This window comes from Sorex fumeus, unplaced genomic scaffold, assembly GCF_029834395.1.
Source record: "Sorex fumeus unplaced genomic scaffold, SorFum_2.1 ptg000061l, whole genome shotgun sequence".
NCBI classification, from domain to species: Eukaryota; Metazoa; Chordata; class Mammalia; order Eulipotyphla; family Soricidae; genus Sorex; species Sorex fumeus.
This window is the reverse complement of record NW_026606118.1, coordinates 30,253,350-30,275,350: the sequence shown is the minus strand read 5'-3', so window position 1 is coordinate 30,275,350 and position 22,001 is coordinate 30,253,350. Positions and strand designations below refer to the sequence as shown.

Here is a 22,001-nt window from a genome sequence, read left to right as displayed (position 1 = left end):
CATTTATTTGTCTGTCGTCTACATGCTGTTCACTCGAGTCATCCTGAATAGGACTGGCAGAACACCAGATGAAGGACAACCATGCGGGCAAGCCAGGTTCTGAAAAGGATTCAGCATGATCGACCACATCTACATGATAACCAAGCTCATTGAGGTTTCACGGGAGTTCAAGATGCCGCTCTGTCTAACGTTCATTGATTTAAAGAATGCCTTTGATTCTGTTGAGATGGAAGCGGTCATCAAAGCCTTAGATAAACAGTATATATATATATATATATATATATATATATATATATATATACAGATGCCATTGGGCTACACTAGCACGCGACAGGGACAAATGGAGACGTTACTGGTGCCTGCTCGAGCAAATTGATGACTAACGGGAAGTTAAGTGATTAAGTGATATATATATATATATATCCTCATTTCTTTAGTGTTTGTTTTTGTTTGCTTAATTATACGCTGAAAGAATTATTATTCCTCTAATCCCTAAATTTGATAGATCCCAGGTGTTAGAAATATAGTTTTCTCTTAAATCTGTACTCTTAGTACCAGAGAGATAGAACAGGAGGTATGAAACTTACCTTGAATATAGTTGAACCCAGTTTAATCCCTGGCACTGTATACTGTCTCCTAAGTATCAATTTCCAGTAGAGTCATTCTTGGTACAGTCTATAGGAACATACCCTGAAAATTGCCTGCCTTGGCCCAGTTTTTCCTCAGCAAAAACAAGGTAAAATACCTATTTTCTTAATAACTGAAGTTACATTTTGTTTGGGGGCTACATTTGCCATACTCAGGGGTCATACCTGGCTCTGTGCTCAACTCTCGGTGGTACTCAGGGGATCAAATTAGGGTTAGCTGCATTGCAAGGCTAGTGTCTCTTCCTATACTAACCTTCTGGCCTCTAGAGTTATATTAACAAATTGTGGGGACATGAAAATAAAAGCCAGGATCTTCTTCATGTGAGGTGTACACTCTCCCATGAAGCTATACTCCTATACTAAAATTTAAAGTTGGGGCACCCTCAAGGAAGAAATGAATATAATGCTTCTGTTTTAATTATGGCAAAATAAGGGTCTTAAGGACATTATTTCTATTATTAAAGAAAGAAATTGTTCTGAGGTTGAAACACTCAAAATATGGTGGTGGGAAGATACAATGGTGGGGGGACGGTGTTTGAATATTAAAAGTACTAAATTATTGTGAGCAATTTTATAAAAATAAAATAAAATCTAGAAAAAAAAGAAGGCACCTGAAAAGCATTTCTCTTATTAGCCTACATTTACAATTAGTACTAGTGTTGTTGAAAGAATATACTTTCAACAGAAGAAGCATGTATTAAAAGGAAAAGAAGGGAAAAGAAACAAACACTTTGTGGAGTTTTAACTTGCCTATTTATATTATTAGAATTCTTGCTGGTTTCTTGACAGTGTAAAATCCACCACACTCAAAAAGACAGTAGCTATGAAACCTGGCAGGCGAGCAATCTGGAGGAGAGAAGAAAAAGTCTGAAGTGTTTCCAAAACCTCATAGTCAAGGGAGTGTACATATTTGGTCTATGTTTAGCCCTCTGATAATCTCCATTCTTAGGCTTGTCTTCTATTTGATGTGATTCAAATCCAGCTCTGTGAATAGCTGTATTCCTTGGACTTTAGAAAAACAACCAGTAGTAATTTAGGTGGTGATACAAATGAGGAGAAACAAGGGGATTACCCCAAAAGTAAAAAAGATAAACTTGGACATGACACATCTCTAGAGTACTTTGACTCTGAGAAGTTCCAACATATTCCTCGTAATTTAGAAGGTCATATACTTGTGCAGAATTGTGTGACTTTCATTTCTGACAGTTCTGCATAAGCAGAAAGTAAAGTCTAAGTAAGGCAGAGTTCTAAACAGCTTTTTGGAAACACCAAAAGTATGTTCTAATATACAGAGCCTATTAGATAAGTGCAGTACTGGGTTCTAAATACTGAAGAAAATATATAAATACTGTCCAATTATATCACTTAGCTAACCAAACCACACTGCGCAATGCATAAAATACAGACTTTATGAAATTAATATACAAAGGACATTAAATAGACAAACAATATCAGCAACAGTAACACAAGTGAATGGAGGAATGAAGGTAAAATATCTGATTTCCAGTTTGGTTATAATCTCAAATGTCCATTTGGCAACACATCAAAAATAGCAAAAATAAAAAGAGTAAAATATGACTCTAGAGAGAAATCAAATGATTTTTTTAGAAACAGTTCCTGAGATAATTTAGATGTTGAGTTTACTGGATTGATGTTTTAAAATTAATTTATATATTCTTAAAGATCCAGAAAAAAATCATATCTAAAGAAACAGAAGAAAGAATGAGAATGCTATCTAAGCAGGTAAAAATATAAATACAAAAAGACAAAGAAAGTATTAAAATAAAAATCTGATGTTGAAAAGTATTTGAAGAAATAATGGCAAAGGCCTTCCAGATTTATGAAAAGCAAAAAAGCAAAGGCTTTATATACTACTAAAATTAAGTTGATATTGGTTCAAATAAGATGATCTTAAGGTGCTAATTTAGTTATTAGGATAATCATTAAACAAACAAAATACACTAGAGAGATTATTAATGTATAAGAACATAAATATTTACTATATTAATGCTATAGTAGTATTATACTATATTATGTATATTATTCTATATATTATATTATACTACATTAGTCTGAACCACAGAGAATACATGATTCAGGGAATAAATCAACAAGCAAATTCAAAATGGAAATAAAAATAAAATTTACCAAAACATAGGGGGTACACCAAAGCAGAAATCTGAGAAAATTATAATAAAATTTACATCTGCTAACTTCTGCTCTATTTCTAAAAAGGAAACTTTATTTCATCATTGGTCAAATAAATTCTTTTTTGTTTTTTTTTTTGCTTTTTGGATCACACCCGGCTTTGCGCAGTGATTACTCCTGGCTCATGCACTCAGGAATTACTCCTGGCAGTGCTCGGGGGACCATATAGGATACTGGGAATCAAACCTGGGTCAGCCGCATGTAAGGCAAATGCCCTACCCACTGTGCTATCGCTCCAGCTTCCTCAAATAAATTCTTAATCCAATATGTGTGTGTGTGTATACGTGTGTATCTTATGACCTATTCATTAAAATATGCCTAAATTATGGGCTAGAGCAAAGTAAAGCAGGTAGAGTCCTTGCCTTGCATGCTGTCATCCAGGGTTCAATCCCTGGCATCGCACATGGTCCACCAAGTCTGAACAAAAATGATTCCTGAGCATGATCCCTGAGCACAGAGCAAGAAATAAGCCCAAGTACCATTTGTTGTGGGACCCCCAAAAGAAAAACAAAATAATACTAAATTATACAATTATATAATAAGATATTATTTGCCAAAATGGCAAATTATTGAAACAATCTCTGATGAAGATGTACAAATAGTTTATCTTCTTAGATAAAAATGGGTATAACATATCCACTCATTATATACAGATATACAAATAAATATAATAAATGTAATGGATATATAAATATACATATATAAAGATATAGGATGTATATATAGGATTATCTATAGAACAGACTATATAGATATGATAGATATAATAAATATATAGATATACAAGTGGATATAAAAGAATAAAAACTATAAGCAAAAATATGAGGAAATTCAAACCATCACTCATGGCTGATAGGACTAGAGATTCAGCCACTTTGGAGGATACTTTGGTATTTCCTCAAGAATATTAAACATATATGCCATAGGATATAGCAATTCTCCCACTAAATATATACACAAGATAACTTAAAACATATGCATACACAAAAACCTGTAAAGAATGTTCTTGGACTATTACTCATAACATATGAAAATGGAAGGCACCCAAATGCTCATCAAAAGATTATTGAGTAAATAAAATATAGTACATCCATATGCCAGAATATTAGCTCATAAAGAGATGAAATTCTGAGGCATTCTACAATATGAACTCTGAAAACATGCTAAATGAAAGAAGTGAGACACAAAAGATTATATATTACCCCACTGCTTTTATATTAAATGTCCAGAATTTGTATAGAAAGAAAGTTAATTTTATTTTTCAGAAAACAGGAGGCAATAATGGGTGGGGTGACTGCTAATGATTATGAGGTACCTATGGCTGGAGCGATAGCACAGCGGTAGGGCGTTCGCCTTATAAGCGGCCAACATGGCCGACCCGAGTTCGATTCCTCCGCCCCTCTCAGAGAGCCCGGCAAGCTACCGAGAGTATCCGATATGCCAGACACAGTAACAACAAAGTCTCCAATGGAGACGTTACTGGGCCCGCTCGAGCAAATCGACGATCAACGGGAGGGCCTTTACCTTTACCTTTTATTTGATGAATACTTCTTAAAGTTACAATGGTAATGGTTGTGATTTTGGTGAAATTATGTGAACATAGTAAAATCCACTTTGTGTATTTTGTTTATAAGTTCTATTCAAATGAAGCTATTATAAAAAGCATAAAAATAATGGTTATGGGCAGTAAAGTTGATTATGATAAAGAAAAAGATACAAGCAAAAACAGAGAGAAGGAAACTATACAGCTTCAGGCCAGAAAAGGAGAGTCTTGAATCTGGCTATGGAAATGAAGCAAGAAATGTAAATAGTAGAAATATAATGAAAGACAAATGAACACATATGTGACATATAAGAAACAGACAGCGGGTAGGGCATTTGCCTTGCATGCGGCCAACCTGGGTTTGATTCCCAGCATCCTATATGGTCCCCCAAGCACCACCAGGAGTAATTCCTGAGCGCATGAGCGCCAGGAGTAACCCCTGTGCATTGCTGGGTGTGATCCAAAAAGAAAAAAAAAAGAAAAAGAAAGAAATGGATAAGCTTAATATATTACCAAGGTAAGAACTAAGCAGCTGGAAGTACCACTGACTACAAAATGGAAAGGGGCAATGAAAATTCCAGAGAAAATAGGACTTTGAGCTGTATCCACTTTAATACTCTTTGAGTTACCAAATACTTAACAGCCTTAGAACCCATTATGATAAAGGTTGTTCTACTAAAATAGTTTAGGAAGAAAACAAACATCAACTGAAGAGTCAATTTATACTTAAGTAATGACTGAAAGTTACCTGTCTACAATGAATTTTACAAGTAATTCTTAAAAGACAGGACAAAGCACAATCACTGAGTCTTGGGTGATAATTCTAATGACTTCTCATTCCTTCACTCCTGTTCTTCAAACAGCTGTCTGTGGCATGTGGGTAGTATACTTTGAAGTCTAGCAGGTGTGTGTAATTTCCTTTCTCAAGGTCACAGGTGACTCTACCAGTGCACTAGCAAAACCACAGCTTCTGGGCTCCTTTCATCCCGTCAAACACCAAGATCCCCTTCTCACATCCAGATTATTCTCTGCTACTTAAGTCTCTGACCTACTCAACAGCTATTAGAATCGAAGTGCCCTTACTAACAGGAAATCTACTAAGATGTTATTTGTTAACTTCAAATCGTATCAGTTGAAAACTTCCTGGTGAGCGGATAGAATGTTTCCAAGAAAACTGTTAGAAACTGGTGTTCTTAGGTAATTTTTATGCTAAATTAGGACGGAGAAATCTGCATTTGGTAATATTTCTTCTCAAATGAAGGCTTGTGTGACCCTTCGAAGTTGTCATTCTGGTCAGCCTTTCTCATAGGCTCATTTGTCTGCATCCTTCAATACCACCCCATTGCCAAATTCCATCCTAATTTATAGTGATGAAACAAAGATGAGATTATAATATATAGTATGTAACAGGGCTTTCAAAAACAACAAATTTCATTTATAAGTCTTAGTTGCTGTTAATTATGTCTAAAAGTTTCACGATTTCTACAGAATCTACTGTATGCCACTAATGACATTAAATTTAGTAATTTATTCAGATAAATTGATTTCAGGAGTTAACATTTTTAATTACCTACCATAAAGCATTAGGACATTCAATTTATATGCTTTTAGAAGACCCTTAATGTCTTGTATTATTTGTACAGTGGAAAAGTGGTAATACTTTTACTTTACTGAATGAATGAGACATTAAATTGAGAAAACCTACATAAAACACTCTACACAATGGTTATTACATAGAAAGCATCCAATAAATATTAAACAAATATTAGGTCTAATAATTATTATTCAACACTAAAAGTTTTTGAGTTATCACAGAGGAATAGCACTTTGTAGTAAACCACTTCTTCAGAACACCCACAATTATAAAAAAATGTGACCATATTTTTTCAACAAAAATAGATTCCAACTCCATTACTAAGAAAAGAAATATTTGGCAAATAGACTCAATACAAAAGGTCCTCTCCTAGAGGTCAGTTCATGTTTACATAAGATAATTCCTGGTAGATATATGGTCATGAAAATTTTTAGTACATTTCTTTTAAAATATAAGATGAGGGCTGACGATATAGTAGAGAAGGGAGCATGCTTGCCTTGCATGCTCCGGATTCAACTTTTGGCATCATATATGGTCCTGAAGCACCACTAAAAGTGATCCCTGAGCATAGAGCCAGGGGTACACTGTGATCACCATAAGGTGTGGCTAAAAATCCACTGAATTTCATCCCAAGATTGACACCATTTACAATTTAAGCAGTAAATCATTCTGTGACCCAATTATGTGGTTATACCAAGAGGTGTCTATTTTCTGACTTCTGTGCTGCTATCTCTGCCAAAGTTTGATCTCTGAGGACCCTGAGATGATGACAAGATAAAGAATATCACAGGAAGAAGAAACTTGACAAACTCATACATGTTTATCAAGACAAAAAAAATCTATGGAACATTAGTTCTGGCAGATAGTAGATGGCCATCTAGGCAGGAAATACAGAGCACTAGTTCGATAATGTTTGATTAAATTTCTCCCAAAACTTTTTGAAAATAATAATCCATAAGATGCCTGTTGAATTTTTCTTTTGTTTGTAAAAGAAATTCATTTTCTTTATGATCTTCATTTATCCTTTTATTAAAGAAATTTATCCTTTTATTAAAGAAATAAAATTATTAATAGAAAAAAATTTAATAATACCAGATCTTATTTTAGGAGCTATACAGGTATTGCTATTAATTCCACAAGACAATGCATTATTAAAAAGTGGTTTTAAACAACATCCATCAAAATCGTTTATAAAAAAACAAATTGATCACAGGCAAAGAAATTGCTGTTTTTATTCTCACTGTATAGTATTTTTATAATCTTTTAAATAAAGGCAATTATTAAGGTGCATTATAGCATTTATAAATATGAATTTTGGAGAGTTATCACCATAGATTTAAAAAATTAGAATTCAAAATAAATTTGACAGCTGAAAAGTAAGTAAAAAATAAAACATGAAATTCGACAATGATAAAGGAAATAAAGAAAACATTTGCACTTAATCTCAGATAACATCTAAGGATTACTAGATGCAAAGCAGTATACAAATTTGCAAGTTATGGGAGATATGCAAAACAGTATACAAATTTGCAAGTTATGGGAGATATGTTTTGGCAGAATATCTTCAAAGCATCAAGAATATCTTCAAAGCATCAAGGAATCATGGTATATCAAATTCCCTATTAGCCATAATATCAGATTATAGAAATATTCAGATTACTACATTTTCCTATTACAGTTAGAAGACTAAATCGAGTTTTATCCATCCAATTTTCTCAAGGAATAAACAATGAACTAGTGGGAATAATAAATTTAGATAATTAAAAATTAATATACTCAGCATAAAGTTCTTAAATCTTTTGCTTCTGTCAAATCATGTTTCTATAAAATGTGTGTTTCTATAAAATGTATAGATTTCTATAAAATCTATGATCTTTGGCCCAACTGTTATTCAAGTCTTAGAACATTACAGTCATTTTTAAGTCCCAATCTTCATTTATATTAAGTTAGAATCTGCCTACTTTAGTCTTCCCAAACCACTAGAGTTCTGGAAATTTCTAAAGTACTCAAGGCCTATCCTATACTTGCATTGGGTCATGTGTCATGTGCAGTTAGTATGCTGTCCTCCTATCTTCATGGTTTTTCTCCAGGGTACTATGGTTTACTTTCACATACCAAATATGTGCACTGGGTTCACTGGTGGTTTCAACAGTTTCAGTGTGAATGAGAGTGTGTGTGGTGGGGGGGGGGGCATCAAAGAGAGGGAGAGGGAGCCAGAGAGAGAGAAGGGGGGAGAGAGAGAGAGATGTGCATCTAGCAATGGAAAGGCATCTTGTCCACAGCACTAGGTACCCTTGATTTGAACTGGATTATTTAAAATAAAAGAATCAATGAATGAACAGATATAGTCCCGCTAAATATTAGAAAGGATGTGGGTATTTATTTGAAATTAAGTGATGTTTCTGTGACCAGAAATATGCCAAAGAAACAACTCTTGTTTACATCAATTGGTCTATGATAAAATTGGTTTTGTTATAAGTCATTTTGCATAAAGTCTACAGTTACAAGAACTTACAGATGGTAGCAAGAACTTAATGTACTTGGGTACAAGGCACTTTGATGACATACAAGATATTCCATGTTATTCTAAAAAAATGTTATTCTAAAAAGTGTTTCTAACTTTTATTAATTTCATATACTGAAATTTAACTGTACACAGTCCACTGTTCTAATGAGATCAACAGTTAATAAAAACACATAAGAAGTATTTTAACCTTTCTTTTATTTTTACATACCAGTCACATACCTAACCAGTGCTTGCTGTAGGATTTTGATATGTATATTGCATACCTAAAGTTTTTTGTAATGGAGAAAACAATTTAAATTATACCACTATTATAATAGTCACCACAACTAAGACATTTTCTAAATTTACTAAAATGGTCTTTCTGTACAAATATTTAGCAAAATGAAAAGCAAAATGGGAGGGAAAAGTCCAAGAAAGACCTAAATGTCAGTGGTGTGTGCAAATAAAAAAAAATCAATATACACTTCATAGTTTAAAATGCCTGGAGAAAAAAACATTCTGCAGATATTTAAAATTATTATGGACAACTCATATGTGGTCTTAAAGGAAAACTAATTTTGCATTAATATTTAAAACCTGAATTACTCTGAACAGCTATTTCGCTGATAGGATGAAAGAAATTTTTTTATTACTTCACTTATAAAAGCTTATAGTTATCAGTTCTCTCTCCACCCTGCAATTATCTACAGGAAGGGATTGTCCATAGGTTCTATTTTATGAGTTTTATAGGGGTACAGTCACCAAAATTTACTTGCTATGAATTCCTGGAAAATTCTAAGATTAGAGAAAATAATGTGCTTTTCCTTGGATCAAAGGTAGTTCACTTAAGCTCATGTATTTAATCTAAAAACAAACTGCATGAAATATGTTAAAATGTGAAATGGGCATATTTTACAAAAATATAAGGATGAATTAACTTTTACTACTGATAAAAACTAATGTGACAAAAGTTAGCAGTCAGGTAAATTTAGAAATTTATTCCTTAGAAAATTTAGGAATACAACTGCAGTATGTATTAAGTTTATTTTATAATGATGTAATATAAGCCAGTATTTGAATTTTCAATCAAATGGGGATACTTTACATCCTAAGATTAATGCAATACATAAAAAAAATCACAAAAGTGTTTCACAATTTGAATACTCTTCAGGAGAATATATTTGTTTCAACCTGATGTAGTGTATGTTTAGGCTTCTATGAAAATGCAAGATATAATTTTCTGAATTGCTCAAATATCCATTTATTAAAAGAAAATTTATACTAATGAGATGATAGGATCACTGTGTAACATAAGAAAGAGCAATATTAGTCTTGTACATACAGAATACAGTTTTTCAAAACTCTGCAATTTTATAAAAAAAAAAAGACTACACTGAATATTTCAGTTCCATCACATCAGTTGTCAGTGGAAGAGATTAAATAAGAATTCCGAAATCACTAAAAAAAATAAATGTATAATCAACATGGAATTCTATGCTTGAATTCCACCAGAAAATATAAAAAGGTAGGGGAGTTGCTGTACATATGCTTATATATGAAAGGGGAGAGATGTTTGAACAGTATCCTCATGTAATAACTTGAAATTAAAATCAATGTCAGGGAACACTTCCTTATGCTGGTATGCTTTCTCTTTGATTTTGAAGTAAGTCCTTCATTCAAAGTAAATATGAAACTCAAGTCTATGCTGACTTAACTATTAACTTTTATACCTGTCTGTCAGAGTTCAGAAAATGACCTCTGATTAATCTAAGTTTGATATTCTCCTCAACTTGCTGGAGGCTATAAGCAGGTGCAGCCATTTGTTCTTAAAGTGGCATCATCTAATTATTTTCACTCTTCTAATATTATGATTGTCTCATACTGGTTTTCTGCTTGCTGAGCTATATATACTATACAACTACTAAGTGAAAGTTACATACTATATAACTACTAAGTGAAAAGAATATAATTCAAGATAAAAATCAGTGAAAAACTTAACATTTAACCATCACATGTGAACTAAAATACTAAATTTAAAGAAAAACTTTAAAAAACTATAACTCATGAGTGAGATAAAAGGCTATAGTATGAAATAATCAGTTTGGTAGATATTTTTGCTCTACAATGCTAAGTATCACATCACACCTGATCATTTTCCATGATGTTCTGAGATTATGTCCAAATAATTAAAAATGCTGGTAAGCTTTCTTATGCAAAGGTGAGGACATGTTTTAAACTATGCAGATTTAGATAGCATTCTTATCAATTTATAAGTTTAAAAAATTGAAAATGTATTTAGTTATGAGTAAAGAGCTCAGCAAGCAAAAAACAAATGAAAAGAAATGAAAGAAAAAAGGAGGAAAGAAAGTAGAAAGAAAGAGGAGAAGGAGGAAGGGAGGGAGGGTAATTATAGCCAGATTTTAAAAAATGGTTTGCGGTGGAAAGATAGCTCAATAGACTGGAGTGCATATTCTGAATGAAGTAGCCAGCGTTTGATTCCCAGCACAGCATGATCCTCTGAGCACTGCCACAAGCAATCCTAAACACTGAGCTGGGAGGGCAGACTATAACTCCCAAACCCAGAACAAATAAAAGAAACATAAGTGTTAATTCTCTTTGATGAAAAAAAATTGAGTTATATACAGATATATATATATGAAAAAATATATTTCAAAATTTCTATTAAAGGCATCTCAAAAATTGGTATGGTCTTATGTATATGATAAAAAAAATAAGCATTCTGCCCCCCCCCATAAAGGTTCATGAAATAAAGGAAAAATAACAAAAACATAACAAAAGCAAGTGAGAGAAAATACAGAACCATGGGACAGGGATGGTTTCATTATTGAGCTACTTCTATTAAATATTTAATTTAATATATATGTCATTAATTTATGTGGTATTACATTATAATGTGGTAGTGCTCTGCTGGCGCCATAGTACAGCGGGTAGGGAGTTTGCCTTGCACGCAGCTGGCCCAGCAGAGCCGGGTTTGATTCCTCCGCCCCTCTCGGAGAGCTCAGCAAGCTAACGAGAGTATCTCGCCTGCATGGCAAAGCCTGGCAAGCTACCCGTGATGTATTAGATATGCCAAACACAGTAACAACAAGTCTCACGATGGAGATGTTACTGGGCCCATTAGAGCAAATCGATCAACAAAGGCAGGACCGTGCTACTGTGCTACATTGGTAGTGCCACACTATAATTCGTTACCATACATTGAGTAAAAAGTTCTTGGGGAATTCCAACATTAAATGTTAAGAAACACATCTTTCATTTATATAGATGCCTGAAAAAATTTTAGTATAATACAAAGTTTAATTTATAAACGTCTCACCTTGTTAAATTTTTTAACACACTTCTTACACCTATTTTCTAAATATTTTCTTCTTTCAAACCCTTTAGAGGAAAATGAATGCACAAAAATAGAAAGAATGGGAATCAGAAAAATTATCCTCTTAAGAAAATGGATTAAAGACATCATTGTCACACTTGAATCCATAAGGTACATGGCTGGAGCGATAGCACAGCGGGTAGGGCGTTCGCCTTACAAGCGGCCAACATGGCCGACCCGAGTTCGATTCCTCCGCCCCTCTCGGAGAGCCCGGCAAGCTACCGAGAGTATTCGATATGCCAGACACAGTAACAACAAAGTCTCCAATGGAGATGTTACTGGGCCCGCTCGAGCAAAATCGACGATCAATGGGAGGGCCTTTACCTTTACCTTTACCTTTAACCCTCCATGACACTGAAGCTAAAGATCATCTTTAAAGATGAAACACCACTGACCAAGCAAGTGGAAGAAAAGATAAACAAATGGGACTACATTAAAATAAGACGCTTCTGCACTTCAAAAGAAATAGTGACAAAGATACAAAAGACAGATGAGAGAATGGGAAAAAATTACTTACCCAATACTCATCAGATAAGGGGTTAATATTAAGATATATAAGGCACTGGTAGAACTTTATAAGAAAGTATTCCAACCCCATCAAAAAAGGGGAAAAAAAGGGGCTGGAGCAATAGCACAGTGGGTAGGACGTTTGCCTTGCATGCGGCCAACCCGGGTTCAATTCCCAACATCCGATATGGTCCCCCAAGCACCGCCAGGAGTGACTCCCAGAAGTAACCCCTGAGCATCTCTGGGTGAGAGCCAAAAAGCAAAAAAAAAAAAAATGGGGAGAAGAAATGAACAGAAACTTCCTCAAAGAAATACAAATGGCCAAAAGGCAAATGAAAATTTCTCACATTGCTAATGATCAGGAAGATGTAATCAAAATAACAATGAGATGTCACCTTACACCACAGAGACTGGCACAGACCAAAGAGTAAGAACAACCAGTGCTGAAGGGAATGCAGGGAAAAATGTCAACTGGTTCAGTGCTTTTGAAAAACAATATGGGCAATTTCTCAAAAAACTAGAAATTGAGCTTCCATATGACCCAGCACACTTCTGTGAATACCTCTGTGTTGCAAAAACACACAGCAGAAATGACGTCTGTACTTGTATGTTTATTGCAGCACTGTTCACAGTAGTCAGAATATGAACACAAGCTGAGTGCCTGAGAACAGATGACTGGTTAAAGAAACTGTAATACATACAATGGAATACTAAACAGTTGCTAGAAAAGAAATCAACTCATGAAATTTGCTTATAAATGGATGAACATGGAGAGTATCATGCTGAGTGAAGTAAATCAGAAGGAGAGGGATAGATATAGAGTGATTGTACTTATTTGTGTAAAAATGATATAAAATGTAAAAACAACATTGTATGAGACTAACACTCAAGGACAGTAGAAAAAAGGGACAGGAAGATTGGTCCAGAGTTGGAAGTCTCTCTCAAGGGCTGTGGGACAGGGCAGTGTGGATAAAGAAGGGACGATTATGACAATGATGCTTGGAAAGAATTGTTCTAGATGGGAGATGTGTGCTAAAATAGGTAACGGATCAAACATGATGGCCTCTCAGTACTTGTAATGCAAGACATAATGTTTAAAAAGGAGGGGGGAGGGAGAGAGAGAGGAGTGAGAGCAGAGAGAGAGAAAGAGAGGGAGGAGAGAGAGAGAAAGAGAGAGAGAGCATGAGAGAAGAAAAGTGGGAAATATACACTGGTCAATGAATGGGTGTTGGAGCATTGCATAACTGAAACCCAATCATAAAAACATTGTAAATGTATGTCATGGTGACTCAATTAAAAAAATTTAAAATAAGTTAAAAAAAGAAGAAAAAAATTAGACTTTAATTGTCCTGGGAACCTGAGAAGTCCAGACTATAAGGCATCCTGTGATTTTAAGAGCTAATAAAGGGTATGGGGGTATGATGCCGCCAGCAGGTCAATCAGAACCTGTGAGGCTAATGCATTAGCAGTCTGATGGCACTTTCAGACTTCCAGATACCCCAAAACTTCTGCTATGCCTTTGGCCAGACCCCAAAAACTTGAGGCAAAGTTTACCAAGAAAGTAAATGCCCAAAAGTTAGGTATGTGGGAGACACACCCACAAACCACCTCCAGCTCAGCTATATAATTGGAGGCATGGCCTCTCTGGTTCCTGATCAAACTGCTTAACGGCCATGATCCCAGAGATTCAGAAACAATCTTGAAACCCAACAGCTTTTGGCAGAAATGCTTCCGGTCCCTGCATTAGGTTACCGGCGCCAGGCCACCCCAGATGGGAATAGGTTTCGTGCCTTGTCCTGTTCCCCCTGGCGGTCCGGTGGCCACCATCCTCCAGAGGCCACTGGACAGTCGGGTTTGGGCCCACAGTGACGAGACAAGCAGGGCCTCATGGGATGAGGGTGGAGCTGGTCCTGTCCTCCCCACACCAAAGAGACCCCAAGTTATCGCCCACAAATGGCCTCTCTGGCTCCTGATCAAGCCGCTTAAGTCATCAAGTCATGATCCCAGAGACTCAGAAACAAATCTCAGAACCCAACGGCTTTTGGCAGAAATGCATCCTGTTCCTGCAGCAGGTTACCGGCGCTGGGTCACCCCAGGTGGGAATAAGTTTCATGCCTTGGCCTGTTCTCCCTGGCGGCCCGGTGACCACCATCCTCCAGAGACCAATGGACAATCAGGTTTGGACCCGCAGTGATGAGACATACAGAGCCTCACGGGATGGGGGTGGGGCCGGCCCATTCCTCCCTTTCCCAAGGAGACCCCGAGTCGCCGCCCACGAATGGCCTCTCTGGCTCCTGATCAAGCTGTTTAATGGCCATGATCCCAGAGACTCAAGAGACAAATCTCAGAAATCAGTGGCTTTTGGCAGAAGTGCATCCAAATCCGCAGTAGGTTACTGTCGCTGGCCGCCCCACCGGGGAAAGGGTGTTGTCCCTCCGCCTGCTCCACCTAGGTGGCTCCGTGGCCCCCATCCTCCAGAGGCCATTGGACAGTCAGGTTTGGACCCTCAGTGACAAAACACATGGGGCCTCACAGGATGGAGGTGGAGCCGGCCCTTCCCTCCTTGTCCCAACGAGACCCCAAGTTGTCGCCCATAAATGACCTTTCTGGCTCCTGATCAAGCTGCTTAACAGCCATGATCCCAGAGACTCAGGGACACATCTCAGAATCCAGCAGGTTTTGGCAGAAATCCCTCCAGATTTAATTGTTAAAACTTCGGAATTCCAAAATTCCAAAATTCCCACATGGCCACTACTGTAGCCACGCGACACCATATAGAAATATGCAATAGAAACCAGCAATAGAAAACAAATTTTCTAGTATTGCCTTTTCAGCAGATCTGAGCGTTGGGGTAAAAATCCAGATAATAACGGTGGTTCTGGTGTCAAAATATTGAATGTAATCAAAGTAGAGAGAGTACTATGGAAATCATCTGCCCCACAGGTAGGGGGAGGGTGAGGGATGGGGGTATACTGGGGTTTTTGGTGGTGGAGAATGGGCACTGGTGAAGGTATGGGTGTTTCATTGTATGACTGAGACTTAAACCCAAAAGCTTTTTAACTGCTCTCACGGTGTTTCAATAAATAAAATTATAAAAAATGGAAAAAAATAAGGTGGAGTTCATGCCAATTCAATCAGCTAATCTAGTGTCTGAATAAATAGCAGTATCACTGTCATCCCGTTTTTCATCAATCTGCTTGAGCGGGCCCAGTAACGTCTCCATTGTGACAATTGTTACTGTGTTTAGCATATCAAATACGTCACAGGTAGCTTGCCAGGCTTTGCCTTGCAGACGAGATACTCTCAGTAGCTTGCCGGGCTCTCCGAGAGGGGTGGAGGAATCAAACTTGGGTCAGCCATGTTGGCTGCGAAATAGCAATACTCCTACATTAAAAAAAAGAGCTAATAAAGGGTAAAGGTTATCTTTCCAAAAGGTAGTAGACAATGGAGAAAGAGAAATAGGATAGTATGTTTAGTTTGTAGAAAATGGGAGAATAGCATAGAAAACCATAACAGAAATGAAGTTTCTGAGTCAAACCTAAAAAACTAATGGCTATTTGGGAATACATACATAAAACAACTATATTAAAACATACTGACCCAGGAGGAGTATTACAGAGCTAAAGGTGCTTGCTTTGCACAGAGCTTATTCAGGCTCCACGCCTGGCATCCCATATGGTCCAGTAAGCATCATGAGGAGTGATTCCTGAGCATTTCTGGGTGAGATCACCTCCCCAAAGCCCCCAAACAATAAGATAAATCCAATAAAAATTATTGAATATATACAGCTATCATTTATATTAGGGTAATGCTGTAAATACTAATGGTAGTATTTTTCATTATGAGAATGTGGCTCCATTATGTCACCATTTAATTAATGTGTGAATCTACACAGATCTTCAGTCCTCAGGAGAAAACAAAATACTTATCAATGCTATAGTTTTCTGATTTCCAGAATGTTAAAAAAAAGAGAAAGACATGCAAACAGCTATCACAGAAAAGCCTACAGAAATGTAATCTGAGAGTATTATGAAGATACATTAAATCATTTATTAAATCTATCCATAATTGCCAATCTTCATTTTTAGTATTACAGAATAAAATTTACATAATTCCATAGTTTTTCTTTTAGCATACTTACTAAAGAAAACCTGGAACACATAGTATAGGAAAGTACATTTTATGATTATGATCATAAAAAACCGCTTGTCTTTCAAATCCTCATACATTAAGTAATCAAAAAAAGCTAAATAAAACAAAAAGATTTATTAAAAATAAAAATGGAATCAATATTTCAGGGAGCAAATATTATCAATAAAATCCATATATAGTTCAATATCTCCTTTTTCTTAAAAATGGTACATTCAAATCATTGTCATTAAAAAATGAATTACATGGAGGACTTGAAAAACTAACTATGAAGAGTAAGATACATTCTAGTCTGTATCTTCTTATACAAATCTTTCAAGAGTAACTAGCAACTGACATTTCATCTAAATATCATAATCAGAGATTAAAATAAATTGTGTATGTGTAATGTATTATCTTTACAATTATTTTTAATACTGTAAATAATTATTAGCTGAATATATTTTGCTCTCTTCAATAAATGAGGAATAAAATATTTCACTCCTATAGTAATAGCAAAGTATCATTCAGAGAAAAGCATGATGGACTTTTTTCATTATTGCAAATCACTCTTAGTTTTGATGCCAATGCACAAAATAACTTATTTTTCCAAAGCTGCAAATAAATTTTCACAGACATTTGCATCATTTTGTCTACAGTGAAGTTTTAAAAACATTGTCAATCTATTAAATTTTATAAAAATTGTTATTTTAAATGTAAAGCTTTCTATGTGTAACACAAATAGCAAAAAATACTGCAAAGTTATACAATACCTTATTTTCCTTTATCGTAGGGAAAATTCAGTGAGTTTTCCTCATTAATTAGAAAAGATGCACATTATTTCTGGATGGGATAGAATTCTTGGCAAAAGGGGGATTAAAGAATCTTCTACAGTATAATATGTTACTGTAACCAGCATCATTTTGGGGCTTTTCAGTTTTAACAATGCAAAAAGAGACTGCCTTACCGTCGGTGCTGTATCTATATGAGAGTTACAAGATCTTCTCTGCGTGCTGATATTCCCTGTGAAAAGAAAATATGGCAAACATTTGCTTATTGTACCTATTCATTTATTTTTGAAAAACAATCATGTCATAAGACTTGACTCCTAGGGTGTACAAGAAAAAGCCTCTCTTGGAGGGCAGGATTCTCTAAAATTTCATCATGAGTTCTTTGTTCAGAAACAGTTGGGGAGTTTAGCTTACTAAGAGACCTTAATCAAGATGAGCTGAGCCAATTTCCCCCCTTCAAGTGATGTCCAGCAATAGCACAAGATGTGTCCATATCCTACTTGGAGCTGAGAAATTATACCATTATGTCCACTCTGCTGCATTTCTCCTATGAAAGTTTTTATCTCTGACTTAAGGTCATGAAGTTTTCATTAAAAAGTATCACAAAGGCTATAAAAGAATCACTTCTTATTTTCTGTGAGAGAATAAATAAGTCTATCTGAATTTCTCTTTGATCATCTGACTTCCTACTTTGGCATATTCTATTTATTCAATCATCATGCAGCGCCGAAAGTAAAAAGAGTTCTTGATTCTCTTCTCTAAAATGGTAATACTGACGACTGAACTGGAGAAAAATGCTTTTGTCAAGTATGGATTTATCTTTTTTTGTTCCCAAATCTCTACTGCATTTCTTTGTAATAAACATCTTCTGAAGATATGGCATGGTGCATCTTAAATCTATAAAGATACTCTCTCAAAAGCAAAACTCAAGTTAAAAATGAACACAGGTGTGGGTCAGTTACTTTTCAATTCCTACCAGCAAACCAACATGTGAGTTAAAACACTAGGATAATCTCTAAAGGCTGTTATATACAGGGCTGCTTAGAAGTGAGACCACAAATGTATGGCAATTAGCAAAATTCCTAATTGGAACAAAACAAAACACCAGTTCTTTTTATTTACAGACATTTATTCCTTTTTCATCTCCCAACCCTGCCCCACCCACCATTCTCAGTAGTGCTCAATTGTCATTTTGGGAAGTGTGGAGGGGGGAAGTGGGGAAAAAGGAGGGTGTGACTGCAGGGAGGATATGGTACAGGAAGAATGGAATCCAGGGTTCCTGAATGCCCTCCAGTTTTCTGAGCTATTTCCGGAGCCCTTGTTAGGGCTATTAAGTTGAAGGCAAATTACATCAAATTACATTCTGTTTGTTTTTTGAGGGGGATATCTCTTCAGCAAAGAAGGTCTGATGGTTCAGTACTCCACTCATCTTAGTGGTGCTGGGATGTGAGGGAGGGAGTTTGGAACTACATGTCAGAGGGGGCTGAAATCAGGGAAAACAAGAGTTTTTGTTTTATTAAAACAAAAACTGTGCTAGTGCTATGAAAGTGTGGAAGGAGTTGAGGTAGAGGTGTATGATGAAACAGATTCCCAGCACTACAAAACAAATAAAATAAACACTCCCCCCAAACAAAAATAATCTCTCAATGTCTACTGGCAGGCAGTGAAATGTAAAGTGCTATATTATCTTTATTCAATCAACTGATAGTAACTGGGTGGCTATTTCATAACCAATGATAAAAGGGATATTATAAAGAATAGATTGCAATTTACAAGGAGTTTAGTAAACGTAAGTTAAAAAAAATACTACAGAGCAATTTGATTGTATCATCTTAACTGAAATAAATCTAATGGAAAGATATAATTTATTTATAGAGTGATATTGGCTTACTCTTGAAATTGAAAAAAACAGAAACTAGTTTATATAGAAAAAAATCTAATAATGTGAAATCATTTTCTAATCATAAATTTATTTTGATGTTTATGAAAGTACCAATAGACTTCAATATACAATAAACCAATGTGCAGGTTTTAGACTTGCAGTGCTTCTCTATATGCCCATCACCAGAGTACCAAGATCCCTCCCACTCCTTTCTAGCATCCTCAGATTATGTTCACTGACCACATCTCAGGGTTTGTTTGCTTTGGGGGACCATCTAATCCCTGTGCCATTTTTCTATACGATGCATGTATATGAGCAAGATCATCTGGTATTTGTCTTCTTTCTGAGTTACCTCACTTAGTATGAATTCCTCAAATTCTATCCAAGTTATAGTAAACTGCAAGGTTTCATCTATTTCTCACAGTTTGGTAGTATCTTATTATTGTATACATACTACAGGTACCTTGCTAGGCCGTGGCATATTTGGTATGCCAAAAACAGTAACAATAACCAGTCATCTCATTCCCCTGACCCGGAAAGAGCCTCCAATATGGCAGCATTGGGAAAGACAAGAAGGAGAGGCTGCTAAAATCTCAGGGCTGGGACGAATGGAGACATTACTGGTGCCCGCTCAAGTAAATTGACGAACAACAGGATGACAGTGATACAGTGACAGTGATACAGTGATATTTATAGTACAATTTATTTTTCCACTTATATGTTGCTGGGCACTTGGGCTATTTCTAGACCTTGATCACTGTAAATAATGCTGCCATGAATATAGGTATACACATGTCCTTTTGTATTAATGTTGTTATGTTCTCGAGGTGGGCTGGAGCAAAAGCACAGCAGGTAGGGCGTTTGCCATGCATGCGGCTGACCCAAGTTCGATTCCTCTGTCCCTCTCAGAGAGCCCGGCAAGCTACCGAGAGTATCCTACCCGCATGGGAGAGCCCAGAAAGCTCCCCATGGTGTATTTGATACTCCAAAAACAGTAACAAGAAGTCTCACAATGGAGACGCTACTGGTGCCCGTTTGAGCAAATCAATGAACAATGGGAGGACAGTGCAGTGCTACAGTTCCTGAGGTAAATATTCAGGAGTAGATCACAAGGTCACATGGAAGTTGTACTGAAATTGCTGAAATGTCCCCAAACCACTTCCCAAAGAGGCTTAACCAACCAGTAGTGAATGAAAGTTCCTTTGTCAACACATCTCCACCAGTGCTTGCTTCTAGACTTTTTAATTTTATATCCCTTACCCATTCTTCCTGGGTAAGGTGATAGCCTATTGTTTTGATTTGCTTTTCCCTGATAGCCAATGGTCATGAACATTTTCTTTCATGTGCTTGTTGGTCATCTTTGAGGAAGTGTCTGTTTATTGCCTCTCCCCAGTTTTTAGAGTTTGTTGTTGTTTTGCTGTTCAGCTTTAAATGTGCTTAAAATATATTTTTATGCCCTCTATCAGGTATATGAAGTGCAAATATTTTTCCCAATCAACGTGGTATCTTTGTATTTTAGGCCTCATTTCATTCACAGTCAACAATGTCAATTCATACTAAAGTACTTTAATAATACATACAAGGAACAACTGGTGAAATTCCCACCTCCCTGACTATACACCCTTAACAATCCTGTCTAGTGACAACCACTGAGAATAGTCTGGCAGAAAACTGGCTTTTGGATAAAACTGGCATACAATAGAATTTGTGAATTAGCAAATGTGTCCTCATTTATGCAATATCTCAGTAAGTATTGATGACAAGATTGTCACATATGACAATTTCTGCTTCCAATTCTTAGACTATTTACATTTAGTACAACTATTAATATGTCTGTGTTTATTGCATCTATTTTTATTCTTTTTTCTCCTGTTCTATAATTTGTAGTATAATAATAAATTATTTGACCATTTCATTTTAAGTCCCCGGATGGCTTTGTTTTGTTTGTGAAATAGATCCTGCTGTGTTCAGGGCTTACTCCTGGGTCTGTGCTCTGATATGAGTTCTGGCAGGGGTTGGGAGCATATGGCATGCCAGGGATTGAATTTGGGTTGGATGCATGCAAGGTAAATCTGCCTGGCTCTTGAAGAGTAAAATTTAACTATGAATGCATATGTTTTTAATTTCTAGGCTGACCTAGAAGTCATAATATAGAGATTAAATTTATGACAATAAATCCTGAACTTTTATTTTTTTATTTTTATTTTTATTTATTTATTTTTGCTTTTTGGGTCACACCCGACAATGCACAGGGGTTACTCCTGGCTCTTCACTCAGGAATTACCCCTGTCGGTGCTCAGGGGACCATATGGGATGCTGGGAATCGAACTTGGGTCTGCGCGTGCAAAGCAAACTCCCTACCCACTGTGCTATTGCTCCAGCCCCCTGTACTGATTTTAAAGTTCATAAACAATATAAGCACCTTTAAACAGTGAAAGTCGATTTATGCTATCATGTTTTATTATATTTTACTTCCACATGTAATTATTCCCACAATATATTTCCAATATATTACTTTTTAACAGTCAATAGTTTTTGATCATGTAAAATAATTCCTAAATATGTACATATGAAAAAGAAATGATAAGAAATCAAGAATTTCAATAAGATATGTCTACTTTCTAGGATGGGCTGGAGCGATAACACAGGGGGTAGGGCGTTGCCTGGCAAGCAGCCAACATGGCCGACTGGAGTTCGATTCCTCCGCCCTTCTCGGAGAGCCCGGCAAGCTACTGAGAGTATCTCGCCCTCTTGGCAAAGCCTGGGTATCGATATGCCAAACACAGTAACAACAAGTCTCA

The 22,001-nt window shown here is 36.0% G+C and overlaps 1 protein-coding gene across 1 annotated transcript in view; it reads right to left on the bottom strand.

The window, feature by feature from the left end:
* The window catches only part of AHI1 (Abelson helper integration site 1), a 231,328-nt gene that overhangs the window by 73,876 nt on the left and 135,451 nt on the right, over nucleotides 1–22,001 (bottom strand). The window contains exon 20 of the mRNA XM_056126207.1: nucleotides 17,495–17,550. Within this exon, the coding sequence (XP_055982182.1) occupies nucleotides 17,495–17,550 (56 nt within the window). The remainder of the gene's footprint in view (nucleotides 1–17,494; nucleotides 17,551–22,001) is intronic.